This window comes from Brassica napus, chromosome C3 (genome assembly GCF_020379485.1).
Source record: "Brassica napus cultivar Da-Ae chromosome C3, Da-Ae, whole genome shotgun sequence".
Taxonomy (NCBI): Eukaryota; Viridiplantae; Streptophyta; class Magnoliopsida; order Brassicales; family Brassicaceae; genus Brassica; species Brassica napus.
In genome coordinates this window covers 57,172,205-57,193,895 of record NC_063446.1, presented here as the reverse complement: position 1 = coordinate 57,193,895, position 21,691 = coordinate 57,172,205, and the positions used below count along the sequence as shown (strand labels likewise).

The 21,691-nt window shown below is 34.7% G+C and overlaps 1 protein-coding gene across 1 annotated transcript; it reads right to left on the bottom strand.

Annotated features, from left to right (window-relative positions):
* Positions 1–13,734: 13,734 nt before the first annotated feature.
* BNAC03G58690D (homeobox-DDT domain protein RLT1) lies at positions 13,735–20,749 on the bottom strand. The gene is made up of 17 exons (XM_013829955.3): positions 20,037–20,749; positions 19,497–19,943; positions 19,294–19,364; positions 18,830–19,075; positions 18,671–18,742; positions 18,424–18,588; positions 18,122–18,344; positions 17,944–18,044; positions 17,685–17,771; positions 17,430–17,582; positions 17,198–17,353; positions 16,911–17,120; positions 15,870–16,826; positions 15,277–15,786; positions 15,088–15,192; positions 14,761–14,991; positions 13,735–14,692 (listed from the first exon to the last, which is right to left on the bottom strand). The coding sequence occupies exons 1-17, from the start codon at positions 20,203–20,205 to the stop codon at positions 13,949–13,951; spliced, it is 4,647 nt and encodes a 1,548-aa protein (XP_013685409.1). The 5' UTR covers positions 20,206–20,749; the 3' UTR covers positions 13,735–13,948.
* Between the last annotated feature and the right edge of the window lie 942 nt (positions 20,750–21,691).

The window sequence follows — 21,691 nt, the reverse complement described above, 5'->3', positions numbered from 1 at the left end:
CTTTGGCATCAAAGTTAAGTGAATGACATTGATTTTGACGTAATGTAATAGCTATCATTTATGCCAATTATTATCCGGTTCTGCCCCTTCTTCCTGTAATCATCCGGTAATATTGTATTTTTAGATATGACTTTGTCAAAATAACATGGGGTGAGATTAAATTAAGACTATTTATTTAATAGAAACACTTGCAGTCACGTACCAATTTAATCCACCCAAGAAATTTTTATTCTTGGTCAATAATGAATTACTATTATTTACAAACACATCACGTAAAAGAACTCATGTCACAAATTTATTTACAACATATTTATTTACTATATGCAGTAGAATGAGTGGATAGAAACGTAAAATTAAAAAAAATAAAAAGTGTATAAACCCTAAACTCAAATATAAACACAAAACCTAAATTTCCAAATACTAAACACTAAACTTTAATCACTAAATCCTAACTCAAATATAAACCATAAACCCAAATATAAACACAAATCCCAAATAGAGTGGAACAAAATAAATAACATAGTACATATTAGTGAAACTATAAATGTCTATGATTGCATGAAAGAAGTTAATATTGACCCCAACCATACCCCCTCACCTTCTAAATACTAAACCCTAAATTCTAGTCACTAAACCCTAAGCAAAATATACCCTAAACCCTAAACCTAAATAAATAGATTAAGCTAAACTCTAATCAAGGAAGTATAAACCCAAATAGAATGTATATAATATGGTTTACTTTACTTAGTAAATCTAAACCTTAAGCAGGAATCTATAAACCCAAATACAATCTATGAATTGTTTTCCAATATTAAACACTTGAAAGCACATTTACTTGGTTAGCATTTTGCATATCTTATATTCCATATAGTCTAAATAGTATAGTAATCGAATGTTTCAAATAATCAAATTTGTCCAACACTCGAAAGATGAATTTCATATTACAATCAATCACACAAAATGACGAAGAAGAGACCTATCAAATTTAAAAACATGACATATTATTACATTTTTAAGGAGTAATATAGAAATATGTCTCAAATAGTATGGTAACCGTACATAGGTAGCGCTATACTTAAGAATATATATTGTACTATTCATTTCACCAAATATAGTATAAACGGCGAGTTCATCTTCTTCAATTCATTTTTTTAAGACATGCTGATACACATGCATTTTGTTCACCATCATTATTCTTCACCACCATATAGAGATCGTCTTCATCTCCTCTCTTTTTCCCGACACGATGATGCTTTTACCGACTCTAAACCCTAAACCCTAAACCTAAATAAATAGATTAAGCTAAACCCTAATCAAAAAAGTATAAACCCAAATAGAATGTATATAATATGGTTTACTATACCCAAACTTTTACTTAGTAAATCTAAACCCTAGGCATGAACCTATAAACCCAAATACAATCTATAAATTGTTTTCCAATATTAAACACTTAAAGCACATTTACTTGGTTAGCATGTTGCATATCTTATATTCCATATAGTCTAAATAGTATAGTAAACGAATGTTCCAAATAATCAAATTTGTCCAAGACTCGAAAAATGAATTTCATATTACAACCAGTCACACAAAATGATAAAAAATAGACCTATCAAATTTAAAAACATGACATATTATTACATTTTTAAGGAGTAGTATAGAAATATGTCTCAAATAGTATGGTGACCGTACATAGGTAGCTATACATAAGAATGTATACTATACTGTTCATTTGACCGAATATAGTATAGACGGCGACGAGTTCATTTTTTTCAATTCTTCTTTTTTTAAGACAGGCTGATACACATTCATTTCGTTCACCATCATTATTCTTCACCACCATATAGAGATCGTTTTCATCTCCTCTCTTTTTTTCCGACACGATGATGCTTTTACCGACTCGCCGTCGTTGTTCTTCACCACTGGGTCTGTAAAACAAAAACACAAACGAAAACAAAGTATGTAAACAAAAGCATGATTGTGAGAATCAATTGTTTTAAGAAAGAAAAATGGAAAAAAAAATGAAAGAGTTGTTGTGTGTGCTCACCGTTTACGCTTTCATCGTTGTTTGTTCTTCACTACTGGATCTTTAAAACAAAAACAGAAATGAAAACATAGTATGAAAACAAAAGAATGATTGTGAGAATCAATTGATTTTTAAAAAAAGGAAAAAAAGATGAAAGAGTTGTTGTGTGCTATGACTTTATCGTTGTCTATTCTTTAGAACAATTGATTGTTCTTTTGGTGAAGTATTAAAAGAGAAGAATTATGTGATAGAAGAAAATGTATGATTTTGTTGATAATCTGAAGAAGAAAGAGAGACAGTGGAAAGAGATGGTGAAGTAGAGACGTAGCGATAGAGGTGATAGATTAGAAGATGTGGCTAAAAAAAATTTATATATTTTTTAATTATTTTTGTTAGTAGATTTTACCGGTTGGTTGAGAAGGATAATATGACAATCATCTATAATATGTACAGTATATATTGAAAAAATAAAGTTTTTAGATAACGAGTGAATTATAATTTGTTTGATAGATTTAGGATGCAGTTTCCTTTTTCCCCAAAAAAGGAGAGGTGAAAATGGAGAGAAATAAATTATTTAAAGAAACGCAGAAAAGAGTGTATTCCCGAGACAGAGCCAAAGTTGGAAACATCGCGTCGGTGTCTTGTCATTCATTCATAGGGGCTGCTGAAACCAAAGAAAGAAACGGCATGCAATCTCGATGTATGTTTCTACTTTCTAGTACCAAAGCAAAACACTAGAGTCAGCTAATGTAGCTGTTCTCCTCTTTATGTATTTTTTTTCGTAACAAAGTCTTATGTTTTGTAGTTTACAAAAAAAAAAAAAAAAGTCTTATGTTTTGTTTTCCTTTCTTTTCATTTTATCTAAGGAGCATTTGAGTCATAATTAAATTGTAACATAAAGTATGGGTTGTAGTTGTACTATACCTAAGAAGTTATACACAATACAGTAGATACAACAAACAATTTTCTATACAAAATGTATATACCGTATAGATATAGTTTACATATAAATACATATACTTCTATATGCTATACGGTATATATGTTGTCGACACACTAATGTAGCAGTATACAACCTATTCTAAAACATTAATCACTTAATTCCATTTTGGTGATAATAACTTGGCATTGTATCGTGTGTATCATTGTATGGATCACGTAGGAAAGCATTATGAATTTGTAACCGTTAGGGAACGGTTATTAGGAGTGGTTGTTGGACACCCTTCGTTATATGGACTCATTCTTCTATATGTTATGACATATATAATTTCACGCTTCTGGTAACTGCTCTGAACTGTTTTATTTCCTTGTGACTTGAATAGCATAATTGTAAGAAAAAACGAGGGTGCTACAGATTTATGAAACAGATAAATAAGTTGAAGAATTTATGTTAGGAAGTTCACATCAATGTTAGTGTTGTTGAAATAAGAAAAAATGTTAGTGTTGTTGTCTTGAGCAGATAGATATAAAAGATAGATGTTCATTTACTATAAGATGTTCAATACATTGAGCTGGAAGATATTATAATATTTTTTTAAAGCCAATGTATTGTTTTTATAGTGCATGGGTTCTAATAATAGTGTGATTGGTTCGCTTTGGTTAACCAAAGTTAAAATTTAATCTACTTCATAGAGACGTAAGTAGCATAGAGTTGTCTTTCATCTCTTCCAAGTTAATGACTTGTGACTTGAATTTATAATAACAAGGGAGCTGCAACAATAGACATGAATCAAATGATTTATGAAAGCATTATATATGTAAAATACATTATGATAGATATAGAACGAAAATGGCTCATTTTCACTGTTATTTTTAATGTATCTAAGGCACATTAATAGATCCATGATTATCTTTCTTTTTCTTACATTAAATATTATTAGTCCAACGAAAACTTTACTCTACTGTGTTTAATTATTCAGGAAAGTATTTCTATTTGAATAATTCTCTCAGATAGCTATTTTTAAGTTTTTGTTATTTTATTTTGAAAGTTTTTATTTAAACATTCAATAAAAAATATAACCAAAATACTCTTTTTTTATTTTGAAATTTTTAATATTTATTTTTTATTTTTTAAAATTTGAAACCATATCTTCAAAACTTCATCCTTTAACTCTAAATCTTAAGTCTAGATTAGTTAATCCTAAGTATAAATATATTTTTACTCTATAATATAACTGCTTTCGATAATTTTTCTCATTGAATGTTATTTTTGTGACAAAAACTTAAAAATAAATATCCTACAAAAATTTTCATTCTTTTCTTCCTCCACATTTTTCTTTGCTTTTGGTGAATCTTCGAATAAGTTTTGTGTGGTTGTACCCAAAATTTTCTGAAGTATCCACTTGCCATAAGATCTGCGGGACCTGATAAGTATTATAAAGTTGGACTTTTGCAAAACTTTGACGGAGTAGAAATGATAAATCATACACCTTCTAATTAATCATATACATCTCGAAGACTTACACCTACTCTTGTGTCACCTCGTCAATCCATGTATATTCAAGTTGTTTGTTGGTTGGGAAACACCAACTCTATTGCGATATATCTTAAGTCTAGCTAGATCATTCTAGCCCGTATCTAGACAACTTCTCGGATAATTTTTCTGCCTCCCTAGCTAATCGCAAAGTATTTGTTGAGATCTTTCTCTTCTTTAGCCCTTAGCTAAAAACACAAGAGGTAGTCACCAGGTGTTCATCTCACTTCTCAAACTAGAAGAAAAAAACTATATCTCACAAGGACTTGTTGAACATCAGGATTCATTAGCTTCAACGACAGAAACTTAAGCCGTGGTACTGGTATTACAATCGTTTTCCGTCTCTCTCTTTTCTCTGCTGTTACAGCTTTCATCTCAAGAGGATAAGATCATCCAATACAGCTATACTGGCTTTAAACACAACATTCATCAGCCACTGGTATGGTATGGCTAGTACACACGTGTACACAAAACATGCAACTAGAGAGAGAGAGACGGTTTTTTTTTTTTTTTTGAACTCATAAGAGAGAGACGGTTATTACTCGTATTCTAAACCTGAATCGATTGAACATAGAAACTAGCTTTGAAGACTTGTCTATAACTTCAGTATTCGTATATAAATTGACATATGTAGGGAAAAAAAGAGGACTAGTTGATCTTAATTTTTTTTTTTTTTGTTAAAGGTTTTCGTTGATCTTAATTAGAAGAAACAATTACACCATAAGACAATTTTAAGTTTTTATTAACACAATAGAACAGTTTATGCTCCTCCTACACTTTCTCTTCTCCCAATACACATTTCACCACTTCCAACTCACGAAACAATTAGAATCTAACTAAGACTTAACTAAATAAGAAAATAATATTTATTTTTAATCTTTTAATATGACAGCTCATGCTTCTCTCTCTTTATCTTTCCCCTCTCTTTCTCACATTAGATTCAGATATGTTCATGTCTCTGAGAATAATAGAGTAATCGATTTATCTAACTCAAAAAAGATTTCATAATTATTATCCTCAGTCTTGCTCCCGACCGATAATCTCAATGAGGTAAGCGAATGAGTCGGTTTACAATGTATGTGAGAGCTTGCGATGAAGAAAGGTTTGAGGTTGTGGAGTATGTGAGTTAACAGAGGAGACGAACTGCGAGGAGAGAAATGGAAGATTCACCGAGCAGCTAACCTCAAAGTAGGGAGAAGAGAAGCCTAGTAGATATGGATAAACATGTTGACGATCTGAAGTTCAAGACCACCGGGTTGAGACTCGGTCTACCCGGTTCCGAGTCACCCAAGTGAGCCTCCAAATGATTATGATCATTCTTGTTGATCTTGTTGATTTTGAATTGAGTTTGTTTCATCCTCTTCGTTTTTAAAGATTCTTTTAAGTATGCAACTATTATTTGTAGCAACAAAAGTTTTGATTTTTAGGCTATACGGGTCCATTTATTACTTGTGGATTACTAGGTGACAACAAAGAGTTGATTTTTATGCTTGTGGCTTGATTTTTATGCTTATGGCTTTATGCTTATGGCTTGTTTGTACACATGTACACCTTTTTGTACGTGTGTATATGTAAAGCGATTACACATATATCATTAAAACATTGTACATGTGGAAATTTTAAACAAAATGAGAATATATGATTCTACGATACATTGTCTTAGTAATATACAATGTACACATGTAAACATTGTACACATTAAGGTTATTTTTGTGTGTACTTTTTGACGAGTACACGTGTACATCGAAAATGAACCAATATATGTGAAGAAGTTGTACACATATAGGTGGATTGGTGGTTTCTTAGTAGTATACAATGTGTACATCGAAAATGAACCAATATATGTGAAGAGGTTGTACATATATATGTGAAGATGTCGTACACATGTACACCCTTATGTACATGTGGATATGTAAAGCGATGTACATATATATAGCATTAAAACATTGTTCATGTGAAAATTTAAAACAAAATGAGAATACATGATTCTACGATACATTGCTTTAGTAATATACAATTTGACGAGTACACGTGTACATCGAAAATGAACCAATATATGTGAAGAAGTTGTACACATATAGGTGGATTGGTGGTTGCTTAGTAGTATACAATGTACACATGTTGTCTTTGTACACATGTACATATATTACATGTTGTACATTTAATAAGTGGCATTTTAGTAAATATATCTTCGTATTCTCCAGATTTTTTAGGGTTTCCTGCAACAAACATTGCGGCCGCCTTTTACTTCTTTCATGTATTTTTCATTCTTTTTCGTTTACGTGTAGATTACACTTCAATATTGTTTATTTCTCACTTCTAAACTGATTTCTAACTTTAGATTTTGAAATTTTTGTGAGATTTGGCCATTGTTGCTCGAGCTTCATCGTGCAACTGAAGCAACGACCACCGCAGCCGATTCCGAGCATCACGACCAACCACGAGCTACTGTCGGAATGTAATGGAGATTAAAAAAATAAACAAAATCTGGTTTGGTCTAAAATCGGGACCAACAAAACTTTCGAAAATTTAAATTCAAAACCTTAACTAGAAAGCCCAACTAGTCGTGAGAAAAGAAACCAGACTCAAAAAAGAAACAAACCAAGTCACATCCCACCAACCCCAAGTTAGCAGAAACTGTCTCAGTAGCAAAAACTGACTTATCTTGTAATAAAAACTTGGAAACTGCCCCGTAGTGTAAAAAACTCTAATTAATATCATCATATATCAAATTATAATGGAAGAATTCCCGCAAGATATTGAGACAGTTGATGAACCACTTAGGATTTCTCGTGATCTATAGTAGTGTTTAATGGGTCCAATATTTAAATTGTACAAACAACAGTAGTTGTGGGTTCTACGTGGGTAAAATATGTTATTTTCTAGGTTAGAATACGAAATTTGAAGAGCCGAAAATAAGAAAAGCGTCTAGAAGCCGGAAGAAAAGTCAGCAGTTCATTTTTCCAATTTATTTGACCCATGTTTTGGTGATTGCAATCATAATTATTCCCTTTAGCTTCTTTTCTTTTGAAACCATAATGATTTCCTTAAGCTTAATCATTCATTTTAAGTAATTTTTAAGAATATATTGAGTTTGATTTCACATTGCACCTTCTCCCACTTTCCTATTCTCCTTTGGTTGGCTGGGTAAAAAATATATACAATAAGGAAGAAGAAAGAAAGCCTTTTAACAACTACTAGGTAGTAATCCGCGCTTTGCGCGGAATTAAATATCTAAAAATATGTTGATTGTATATATTATGATTATGTATATATAAGGTGTAGCTTTAATAAACGGTGCAAAAAATATAAAGGTATGATTCAGTTAACTATGATGTTACGACTATGTGAGTATACGTGAGTAATATCATTAACCCGAAGTTTATGAGTCGGGTATAGTCTGACTTGATGTTGATATATATGTTAACTACTTGGCAACCAATGTGATTATACATGTTTTTTTTGATAAACTGAAGTCTAGAACTCGTCTTTATGTTAATAAACTATGAAACTATAGGTCAAAACATCAAAATTTGTTTATTTTCGTAGATTAATCTAAATGCAAAACGAAACCATAACAATATGGAATAAATAAATAATAGTGTTCCTGATTTATAAAAAACAATAAAATATCATAAAAGCAATTGAAGGTTATTCGACCTTCAAAAAACATAATCCCCTATATATTAAAGGAGAAACACTTAAAATTTTTTTCTTAAAAATCTAATCTGACGTGGCTTCATGAGAGACCTCTATTTACGAAAATGCATACTGAATTATTTTAAAAAGATTTTTAACCTTTGCGCTTTATTGACATAGTTTGCAAGTAACACATTTGTAATTTATTTCAAGTATGTATATACTGAATTATTTCTGATTATTTTATACAACTTATCCCATGATCGCTACCATTATGAAAGACCTCTAACATGATGTTCAGACGACATACATTTACGAAAAACATCTTGTAAGACCGTGCATACCTTTATATACCGCCATATTACTGTTATATTGTTTGTAAACCGAGATGCAAGATCACACCCTGAATGACAATGTGTAGCATCATTGAAGAAAATAGTATTGAAATTTAAATCGAATATGAATAATAGAAAGATATATGTTAATAGGAAACGACAGAGAATAGAGAGGTCAACAGCTACTTATAACTTAATTTAGATTATCCCCTATATATTAAAGATGGCATGGAATGGGTAAATGTAAACATAATAAAAATAGAGGCTTTATATTAAATAAAATATTCCAAAACACAATAGAAAAACCAAAACCGATAATTAAAATGTCAAAAACCAAAAATGAAAACTCAAACATAAGAGTAAAAAAAATGGGGAAAAGGCCTCTAAAAAACATGTCTTCCTGGTGAAACTCATTAGCCACTTTTTCAGTCTTTTCCTTCTTGATTCGAGTAGTACATGGAGTCCTTGTAACCGAATTCTGATCGACTGCTTCTTCCAAGTTAACAATAGTCGTCCCTCTGCGTTTGGCTGGAGTAAGATCAGTTCGTTCAGCTTCTTCAGAAGACTCAGCAGATAGGATGAGGGAACCCTGTAAGGAAAACCAAATAAGTTATATAACTAATAGATAAAATCATTCTAGACATGGAGTATGGAGTAATTAAAACTAAAAAAACAAAAACCTCTGGTGCATCGGAGAGTACGGTATTGTCGCCTGTATAGGTTAGATTTGGTAGCTGGCAATTATATAAGGGCACACATTAAGCAAACTACTGCGAAACGGTATAAGTACAATTAAATGCAAAACTCAAATGGATACCTTTGGATAGACCTTTGTATCAAACTCACTAATTATCTCATCATTGGTGATAATCTTAGTGACCTTGTAAGTGTCATGGCTATAGAGAAAGTTTTCTCTTTTAATACCAACCTTGAAAAAATAAGTCTTTCCAACCAAATTCTTTAGAGCAAGGAGTATAGCAGCCGGTTCCTCAAGCTATTATACTATAAATTGCATCTATTATAAGCTTAAGAACTATATAACCATATAAAATAATAATGATATTAGATATTATTATAATTGATATTATTGGGAGCTGCGACCAGTGCCCGCCCATCAAGGTGCATTCACGCCCATCAAGAAAAAAGATATTTAGTCATTCACGCCCATCAAGAATATCACGGTAGTTTGCAGGATCAAACCCGGAAACCTCAGCAGGAAAATCGCAACCTCTTACACGTGTGGTTTCAAGGAAAGAGATCGTGTATTGATGGTTAGTAGTTCGGTATGAACCACATGACTGTCCCACTGAGAAGTTGATGAATATCTTTGAACTACCTTCGGACAGCTGCGGATCAAATTGATTAACCAAATCTTTCTTCACAGACGCATGAATCTTCACGCCCTGAAAAAAACATTGGCAGTAAAATGCTTCTTTCAATTTCGTTTGATAGAAAAACATAGGTTTATATGATAAGAGAAAAAACATTAAGAAACTAACGTTACAGTTGACCACAACCATCTCAATTGTCAAGCCTCCTGCAGTGGAGTACTGCTTCCAAAGTCGAATGATCCTGACCCTGATCTTCCACATTGTTTTGAAAGGTTTGAGGTCAGTCACATTGCTGAAAGAAGCCATAAGTTTTAATATGCAAACGGTATAAAGAAGGATTCAAGTCCATAACCTTGTCAAAATTGTCAACCATCTTGAACTCGAACGTACTTTAGGTTATTTTATTGGGATGGAGAGTAATAGAGGCGAGGCTTAATATATATTTACAATCGTATTAACATTAGGTTAGAATATTTCACCTCTGTAACTAAGGAAATAACCTAGTTATGGCAAACCAAAATCTCCTTAATATAATACGACTCAAAATATACTTGCAGACCAAGCATAATAACCAACTTTCTATAAAACTTATGTCTGTTAGATTTAACTAATAATCAAAATAGACATGTTACATAAATCAATTTCAAACAAATATTCCTTAGTTTATTTATATTTTGAAAAAAACGAAAAATGAGCTATATACTCATACGCCATATACTTCACATGTTGGTTTACCAAGTTTGTGTATGACACATTTAAAAAGAACTCCATTGCATGTCACTGCCACAAAGTAACTTTCACCACTATCCAATATCATGCAGAGATATTCCCTTGGTAATGTTGTAAGCATGCTAAGAGCGACACTTCCCCAACAGAAAGAAAACAAAACTTGTTTGCATGAGGCTCCTTTTTTGACCGCTTTTTTCACCTCTTATTCCTTTTGATGATCTATTTAAGCATTCCTCCTAGAACTGCTTGCACTCTCACAAAGACCATATGCCCACCGAGTGAGATACTAAAGTAAGAGACATACAAATAACTTTGCGGTTAACAAAGAGATCCCATTTACGATGGTCTCAGAAAAATCGGTCAACAACTACAAAACCGCGCCACACAACGTTGATCCAAATTCCTATGACGACGACCAAGGCGCAGATCCAAATTCCTATTTCAGAAACCTCAGCCTTAGCTATTTTGCTGCGGAGCCCCTCCGCATGTTGCGTGACCACCACAAGAGTTAATTAGTATGCACTGGTGATATTTGTGTGGTAACGAAAACGTTTGTTTCGAAAGTTCATATTTGTGTAGTCTGTCTATGTGTTATAAACCTAAGCATAGTTCGAAACTTGCAGAAGTCAAACAAAGACGTCTCAAGAACCCTATATATAAGAGTCATTATCGCATTTTTAACACATACAAACCAAGAAAAGAGCCTAACCAATATCAAAAGCTATTTCTTGTTTATCTTGTTTTTTTATATTTCATTCAAAGAGAAGAAAATATCTTACTATGATAAGGAGATAATTAGTGGTTCTAATAATCTTAGTTGTTATTTTCGTCGTTGTCTTGGACGTTATGCAAGTTGAAGCCACGATGTATTTCCCGGTGGCCGTCGATGAGCTGTCGATGAGCTCTGGTTCTGCTATTGCAGGTGCTACAAAGAGGTCCGGTTTGAGGCTCTGGTAAGAATAGTTGCACCCATATTCTTCGCGGCGGTTCAGGAAGGTGCCGCCACGGCTAAGCTGCCACGACAAACTTCTTCATGCTTTGGCAGAGAGCTAATTTGATATGCCTCTTACGTAGTCTTCTAAAACCAACACATCACGTACGCTTGTAAAATTGAAGAACCAACATAAAGTGGAGAAGAAAATTTTGTGTGTTACTTGAATGTTAATTTTGAGAAAGGCAAGAATAATTAAGGTAAGTTTTTTTTGCATTTAAAGCTTGCGTTTTTTAACAAACGCTCTCCAAGTGACACATATGCATTTTTGTAAATAGAGGTCTCTCATGAAGCCACGTCAGATTAGATTTTTAAGAAAAAAAATTTAAGTGCTTCTCTTTTAATATATATGGGATTTTTCTAAATGTTCAATGTACATTTGAAGTTTCTATATTAGTTCGATCTTTGCTCTTCTTTCGATGCATGTCATATGCTTACATGTGTATAGTATTAGTATATGTGTCTTGTGCAAATAGCAAATGTGTGTCGTATTGGATATAACAGTTTGGTAGAGATTGGGAGGATTTGGAATCGATTCATACAAATGTTCATCCTACAAAAATATTCAATTGTATATGTAGACATGGACAAAATGTATCAGATGTAACAGTTGACTGGTGATGGAAGTATAAGTGGTACGGTAAAGAGTTTGTTGGCTTGTAACATTAGGAAAACAAGCCTTGCCTCTTGTGGTTGGAAGATATTGTGGTTCAATAGTGATTGTACTTTTGAATTTTGATATTTAAAGACATCTTTCTTCTATAAGACGTTGAGTTTTTGGCTCCGATTGGTAACGACCGTTGCTTTAGGCTTTTAGTCTAGACTTTTGGCCGCAGAGATTTTGACTTAAAAAACTATGACCGTCAATTACCATAAAAATCTGATTGGTATAAAAAACTGTAGAAGTTGTAGAAAGAAAACAAACTGCAATAAGGTCCCTAGTTTAGCCGTGCTATATCAAAATTTTAATTTTATGTGCCTGTTTAGTTTATTTCATCTTTCTCAAATACAAAAAAGGTGTGAAAAAATAAAATTTTGAATCAACAAAAATTGTTAGTTCTTGGAAAAATTCATTCTCCCTGCTCACTTAATAGTAAGTATCATGACAATAAAGTAAACAACTCTTTCAGTCATTAGGAATTTTTTTTTCGTTTATGGGTTCTTAAAATAAAGAGAAAAAATAATAATTGTTAACTAACTAATTTATTCTCTGCGGTAGCATATATAATAAAAGTAGATATATGTTTCGATTCTTCTGGTAAGAAACAAAGAAGTACACTTTTTCTTTGTTTGATAGATCACTCGTCCTTCCAATATTCCAGTTCGAACACGCTTAACTCTGGAGTAAGAAAATGTTCAAAAAAAAAGAAACGAAAAGAAAAAAAAAGTTTATTTTTTTCTCAAAGCCACGGTAAGCTGACTGTTAGAAAACAGGTTGGAAACTTAAAAAAGAGAAAAAAAAATGGCTATGATGGCTTTAGACAAATAAATGTTTCTAAAAGCCCCATTGGAGAAAAAACGACCGTGAGAACTGTTACAAACCATACAGCCTCAACAGTTCTAATACCAATCGGACCTTTTGTATATTATTGGCAGCATATCATCACTAGTATACGGAATGCTCAAATGCAAAATTCTTGTTTTTATTGAAGATAGAAGAGCCTAGAAGATTATTGGCAGCATATCATCACTAGTGTACATTTTTTAGATTATTATTTTCTATTGTAACAGTAAAATTATAATGAAAAAGACGGGGCTCATTAAATAAAGATCACCACGTAACAAAAGGTGGTCTAACTTGGAGGCTTGGACCATTTAGGCATCTACGAAAGTGGTGAACTTCATAATAATAACTAATAAACAAACACAAACTAATGTAAACAGTAATCATCTTTACAGAAATTCAAGAGAGGTTCTTCTTTAAGACAACGAAGCAGAAGATATTCATGCGATTGCGAAAAATCATGACAATGATTTGAGAAAAAAACACGCATTCTCTTTTTCAAGTTTTACCTACAAAATGTCTCTTTGGCATATTAATGCTGAGATTCTACCTGAATCCCTAGGACAAGTGATTCCCATATGCAAGAGAGAGAGTTGAAGTTACAGTTATACCCTCTCAAAGTAATATAGTTGAGAATCATTTCTTGTTCATAGAGGTCTTTTATAAAACCAGAAGCATAGACGAAAGAGAGATCCTCAAGCCTTGGAAATTGACACGAGAATCATTTAACAAAACAATGGGGTTGCAATTTTTATGATAACAATGGCACTTGCTAAACATATGCCTTGGCTTGACTTCACCAAACTAATCAGAAATATTCTTATAATTAATCTTCTCATAGGTGAGAGAACCTGCTGATACTATCACTTTCTTTTCTCCCTATAGATATAAAACATGTCTTCAAGAATGTAATCTTCTTGAATTCATGAATCACTGCTGCTGTAATCCTCTGATCCACTTTCGTAATTATTTGCTGCTGCATTATTAGCAGGTACATCATCATCTTCAGAGCCCTCACTCATTTCTGCAACATCTTCTCTCTCGACCTGCGCAGCCCCAACAACTTCTTCTTCATCATCCTCCATTGCTTCATTTAGGTTACTATTCCAATCTAGTCCCCACTTGTTCCTCTGATCATAAACCACAAACTGACCCTCATCATCATCATCCTCTGATTCAACTCCTACATTGTTGTCACTTTCATCATCCACTTGCATAGGCATCATCACTCTATCGGGTGTTTCACTAGCCCAATCTTCATTAATGTCTCTGAATGTTTGCTCTTCTTCTTCCTCTTCCTCTTCCTCTTCAACTTCTTCGCTATTAGGCCTAACAATGTCAGCCATTCTTCTGACTAAGCGGTAACTGTCCTCATCGTTCCTCTCAGGTCTTTTTCTAACCGTCCTCTTTCCTCTTCCAGGGACTTGATGATGGTTCAACTCAACGCCCACTAAGTTCCTATCCATTACAACGTTGCTCCTACCGGCGACAAATCTGTTTGGACCCCCTTGCACTTTCGTCCTCTTGGCCTTTCTGTTTGTTACAGAACCAAATCTCACTCGTCGTTTCTTACTTTTTTTACCCGAGTTTGAAACAACAACCTCGTCTTGGTCTTCTTGCTCTTTGGCTCCTTTGCCTTTGGTAAGGGACTTTCCAGGGAAAAGGCTCTGCATTAAAATAACTTCCAAATGAGTAACAGAGAAACAATCTTCACTAAATAGTCTATAAAACTTACAATCTGCTCCTTGTCATCTTCTGATATCTGCTCAGGTTTTTCTGGCTTCACGTAAAGAATGGATGCATCAAGGTCTAAAAGTCTCAAAGCAACCGCTGACACTGTCTTTGGTATCCATGGAAAAACGTCCATTGATCCTGAACCATCAGCAGCTCCCAAGAGCTCCTTTGCCGTCACAAAATTGGATGATAAAGACTCTTTCTTGATTGCACTCTCCAAAGAAATCAAGACCTGTCAAAAAAAAACAGAAAGGAAGATAAGCTGAGTTTTAAAACAAATTTTGTGTTTAATTTAGGGAAAAAAAAGAAAAACAAAGATGATGGCTACCTGCAAAAGCTCTTCAGGTGATGATGAATCATTCAACCTAAACCCCCAATCTTTTCTTTTGTCCTCTGTCCAAAATGATTCAAGAGCTTCATCTGGTACACATGCCTGTCAATAAATGAAGTTGTCAAAAGTTAGTACCAAAGAAATGACTATAGAATAAAAGTTGACAAGATTTAAATGAAGCGTTACCTCAAGAAAAACAAGAAGTGCTTTGAGCAACCTGACTCCAAACGGAAGAGGAGATGCAGTCAAAGCTGAATCTAATATCTTTCTCTCTGAACTATAAAACATGTTCAATCTCCGGTGACAAGAAGTGCAGTGTGTATACTCAGATAGATAAGATGCAACACACACTTCGCATGTCGCCAACAGCTCACATCTCTTCTTCCCGTGTCTCCTAGCACAAGAAGGCAGCGAGCTGTACGTCTCGGTCCACATCCATCTCTGGAAACCATGGAACCGTTTCGATAAACACTCCTTCTCCCTGTCGTTTCTCCCAAGCTCAACTCTGATAGAAGTTGAAGCTTCCATTGAATCAGAATTAGATCCTGATATAGCACTGGATGGGCTCACAGAATCTGCACGAGTATTCTTACAAGCATTCTCTTTGAATGATCCCTCAATCTTCAGCAACATTATGCCTAAATGGGATTCTCTAATCCCACGCATATCCAGTGACGCAACCAAAAAGTCAAAAGCCTACAAAACAAATTCAGACAAGAAATGGTTAAAACATCTATACAAGCAACATGTTGTTTAGCTGCCAAGGTTTTGTTATTTACCTCTTCTGAATCAATGAGGCGCCACTTGCCATCGTGTAGCTCAACAAATATAAGCCCCGAGCAAGGATCAGTTTTAGATGCTGATGCAGCAAAATGCCAGTAACGGTTGCGGCGGCGGTCTTGTCCAAGCGGCAAAGATCGGTATGGATACACCTCTTCTGCTTTGTCGCCTATGTATGATTTTAACTGTGACCGTGATCTCTTTGAAGAACAATTCTCTTGAGCGGCCTCCTGGTTACTAAAGCCTCTCTCAGCTTCCATAGGCTTCGATTCATCCATACGTTGGGAAGGGTCTCTGTCAAGCTTAAGTACATCTCTCATGCAGCTGTTATCTAACTGTGCTTCTGCCAACATTTGCTTTTTAAGAGAATTTGCTGCCTCCATACGATCCTCAAGACTAGCTCTGAGGGAGTTTCCTTCATTGACAATGCCGACTAAAGCAACAAGGGCCTCAAGGCGCTCTTCAACACTTAGATGACAGTAATCCCCTTCTGTAAGACCTTGGATCCATGATTGGCCCTGGTTGCTATCTTCAACCACATCATTATTATCATCCACGCAGCTAACCGCTGAATCTTTACTATGGTGTTGTGGAACAATGCTCTTAACATCACAGAACATAGCATCTTCTCGCTTTCCAGACAAACCATTTGAGGCCCTTGCCGGAGTGGCTAAATCATCAACCTCAGGATCCTCATCAACGTCACATTCAAAGTCTTCATCTCTTTCAAGATCATTCAAATCTTCTGGACCTGTCAATCCGTTTTCGAATGCCCTTATCTTCTTCCTAGCGTCTGCGAGTATCGCCTCTCCATCCGCAGGATCCTTCACGTAAGGAGCTCGTACACAATACGTACAAGGGGCTATTCTTTCGAAGAGCTTTACATCTCTGGTCAATGCAACAGATATGGAAGCCTCTGGCGTCTTGCTTGTTGACAGGTCCCGAAGTCCAGATTTCTTCCATTGGAAACCATAAAAAAAAAAACTAAGTAAATGAAATATTTCAACTAAGTAACATATATAGATTATAGATGTATATACCTGAATCTTGTCGGCAAGTTCTATTAGTGTTAGTCCCTTGCTTCCCTCAAGAGAGAGAACATGCAAGGCTGCAAATTTGACAGTTCCAGGTGTCAACCGATGCCTCGACTTGCGCGGAGCCAGCAACCCTTTCTCCAGCATTGATGCAAAAGCACTTTCAGCTGCTGAACCACTGCGAATGGTAGAAACGATATCTTCATAGCCTTTAGCCTGCACACACAAGTTAACCATATCAATGCCTAAATAAAAATTAAAACCTCTGACAACACACAAACGGGAATAAGTACCTCATCCTTGTGAGCAGTCTGTGTCACATGTGAATTTTTCTTCTTCAGCTTAGGCCCAAATCCACTGGAGAGTGCCAATTGGCGAAGTATCTCAGGCCATGTTAGTGGGTTCAAATGATTTTTCCAACTACGAATGTCAAAGCCCCATGCATAAGCCTGTACAAGAAGGAAGCATTAGGAAAGATGAAGCCTCACTGAATCAACCTTAAAGGAGAAAAGGATATTAGCATACCCCTTCAACAATCTGGGGGTGACCTCCCTCAGGATTGGCTGTAGTATATTGGTTATTTCCAATTCCACTATAACGTGTTCGAGCAACGTCTTCAATATCTCGTATTATTGATCTCAGAAGAGTAATATGTATCTCCCCCAACAATCTTGAGTCCTACAATAGGATATAATATATAGAGCAAGAACAATGGAATGAAATAAACAACTACAGAACACGAGAAAACATCTCAGATTGAGTTACTAAAGAGAGACTTACATAGTCATGAAAAGCCTGAATAAACTCATCCAGGGTAAAAGGCCAAAGGTCTAGAACATCTGAAAATGATATTAGGAATCTCCAAACCTGAAAAGCAACCACAATATTAAAACTTTGAAGTGCAAAAGAGTGCACAAAACGTGAAACAAAAAAAACAATCCAACTGATTCCAAATCGGTCTCATTGTTCTGATACAAAGTTACTTTGATGGTACTAATTTCAAGCGAGAGGCAGCATCCGCAGTGAGTAAAGATCATACCATTAGAAGGTTCGCAACATTTTCCTCGGAATCCTTCCATGGAGAAATTGTAAACGGCATCTTCAGTTGCAAAGCCTTCGGTGGAAACGAGCTCAAAGAATCTGAAAAAGTAGAAATAGCTATGATAAGTTGCAAGATCAAGAAAGAACTCATTAGGGTTGCTCAGTCAATTTCATACCTCTATACAGTTCAAGGTTTTGCAACGTATCATGATCAAGCTGTAACACCGAGGGCAAGCCTTTGCTAGCAGCAGCCAAGTCCATCAGCTCTAGCTGCTCATCTTCGATTAGATCCATAGACTCTCTAGCAATTCTACGCGCAGTTGCCTTCTCAATGGCAATCTTGCGTCTTATAGCATCTCTCTCCCGGCGAATCTCATCTTTTTGCTTCTGTTTCTCCGCCTTTTAACATTCGGACACAAAGATAAGTCTAATTTCTAAAAAACTAAAAAGTGTACGTTTTTTTTTTTTGAGAACTTACACGTTCGTTTTCTCTCTGCAGAAACTTTTCTCTTCTTTCCATTTCACGTCGGTGTTCACGCTGTAACTTCTCCTCTTCTTTTATTCTTTCACGCATCAGCCTCTCTTCTTCTTTACGCCTCTCACGCTCATGCCTTTCCATCTCCTTTCTCGTGCGTTCTTCATACTGAGGACACAAAACTCTCAACTCATCAACATGTTCTTACAGAGGATAGCAATAAAAGACAATAATAAGACCATTCTAATACCTTTTTCTTCTGAATTTCTAGTTTCTCTGGATCTTTTTGTCCACTTCCTCTTCCGACTCTACCATCGTTTACCTGTGAATGTTAACAAATAATAATAACATTACAATAAAAACACACATCTTCTCAAAGGGACAGAATAAAAGTTGGCCAGCTAGCTACCTTTCTCTCCAGCAGGGAGATATCACCATGAGCTGATGGGGCAATGGGGCTAGGCATGTCTTGTTGAGATGTAGAACAATTCAAAGATGCATTTCCACGGGTACCATAGGGCCCATTCCCATGCATATATGATGAATTCTTGGACCGTGAAGTTTCATAGTCCATGCCACGTGCATGACTTTCAGAGTACCGCCCATTAATCTCAGGTGTGTAGGAAGACGGATCATCCAGTGAACGGGCAGCAGACTGTAGTCAACAAACGCAAATAAGTAAAAATAAAATAATATGAAAATGTGATTAAATGAACGCGCAAGAAAGAGGATATGAATAACAAGAGAAACGCATCTAACAATGACCAAAGAATCATAACCTCCATGATAGGGCCACTCTATAGGCAATGAGAACTCTTAAAAAAACTCATACAAGAACAAAGAGATTAAATATGTTTTAGTCAGAAAACTAACTCTTCGAGGTCGGACATCATGTGGCTCATACATTTTGCTCTCATATGGAAGACCTTGGTGCTTCTCCATTGCTACAATAGTTTTGTCCACGAACAAAAAAAAGTTAGAGAATAAGAAAAAGCAAAGACTCACATGAGATAGATCAATCTAAGCAAAGAGAGACCAACATTGACATTATGATTGGCAAAAAGAGAGTAATGTACCTATAGGTGTTCCAAACGCACCAGGAGGCAACTGATCAAACTCCATGCCAAGAACCGGTCCGTCCTCTCTCAATGGCTCCCCTAACTGAGCCTCAACGCAAACAACAGCTCTACGAACCATCACAGACAACCGTGGTGGCTCGTACCCACCTTTCTCATATTCACCCAAGTCAGCTCCAGAGCTACCACTACCACTCGCAAAGTTCATCCTTGACTCCGAATAAGGGCTGCAGCCTGATCCAGAATCAAGTTCAGGGACTGATTTAGCAGCAGGTAACTCATTAACCGACGACAAAACAGGAGCCGCCGGTTGGACCGGTTTCTTGGCCTGGCCATCCTTCTTATCCTTTAACCTCCGATGACAAAACCACATCTGTAACTGCCGATCTGACAAATCCAATTTCTCAGACAACTCAGCCCTCGTCGCCTCCGACGGATACGTTTCCTCTGTTTGAAACAAAATCAAAATCAAATTGAAGAACAAAGAAACAACAACAAAACTAACCATTCACATCAATGAAGGTGAAATCAAAATCAAACCTGCATAAACTTTCTCCAGCGTTTGGAGTTGAAAGGGAGTTTTCATCTGACGCTTGGACTTGGAGGTAAGAGAGTCTTTGTTATTGAAAGTATCAATCTTCTTCTTCTTATTCTTGTGACCATCAACAACGTTCTTGATCTGATCTTCTTCATCAGAACCCATCTCCATGAAAAAGATTGAACACACAAAGAGAGAGAGAGAGAGAGAGAACCAGAAACACGGCCGCAAGAACAATCAGAGAGGATAAGAACAACAACAACACAACACAAACTAAAATTAGGGCTTTCCACAAAACATATAGAACCCTTATCTCTCCCCCTTTAGATTACTAACTTAATTAACCCACGAATTATTGTGGGAAAAACGTAAAAAGAAAATAAAAGAAGAAGAATAATAGTATATGAGAATGAACAACAATAATAATAGTAATATCGATAAAGGAAAAACAACAGGGCTCTCGATTTCAACCTCCTTCATATCTTTTTCACTTATTTAAAAAAAGAAATAAAGGAAAAAAAAAGGTCGAAACTTGAGGGATGATTCTACAGCGGATCGCGTGCCGATGTGTTTATGAAGCGAGGCAATCTTTCCCTCACACTTTCCGCCTTTTTCTTTAATAATATATATTTTGGTTTAATTTATTAGTTTATCAACTAACGATTAATACAAGGAGATGCACTCTTTAAGGCTTGGTCTTGTCTCTTTTTTGTTCGTCTCTCAGATCCATCCGCACGGCAGGTTGCAAAGACTTTTATTCTTCTGTTTCTTGTCGACCACGTGCGTACGAGATAGACATTTTTTTGCCGTTTGTTGTTTTAAAGTACACAATCCTTGCCGTCTTTGTAAGTATATTTCAATCCCAAACCGGTTCAACCTACACTTCATAAACCCGGTTATTTATGTTGTTTGAAAACATATATATATATTTAAAGGAAAAAAATAAAACTATACATCTAAAATTTCAAATTATTAATAAGCAGGAAATTAAATTAAAATATTAATAACATTAATTATGTATAGTATCTTATTTTAATATATATATATATATATATATATATATATATATATATTATGTTATTTGATTTTTCATTATTTTATCATTTTAATATCTATTTTTTAATAAAATATTATTTAACTGTGAAATTACGTGTATATATTTATGTATGCTCTCCACGTTTTAATTTGATAGATATTTTCTTAATATATTTTGAGAAAAAAATACAAAGAAAAAAGACAATTAAATTATAAATTTAATCAAAGAATTAGCCAAAATTAAGTTAACACAAAATATAATACAATGTCAATTGTACGAGTGTTTTCCCAAAGAGAAATTTCCTAGGATAACTTTTTTAGTTTATCGTCACAAAAATAGTCTTTAATGAAAAAAATAACTTTTTTTTTTTGTCATCTTAACCAAAATAACCAAAATAACCAAAATAAGTTTTATTAAAGGGTAAAAATACATTTTACCCTATGTTTAACTAATCAAGACTTAAGATTTAGAGTTAAGGGGCGAGATTTTGATTTCAAAATTTCAAAATTTTAAATATAAAATATAAAAAAATAAAAATTTCAAAATAAAATAGACTATTTTGGCCATTTTCTTCTACGAGAGTTATTTTGTGACAAAAACTTAAAAATGTTATTTGCGAGA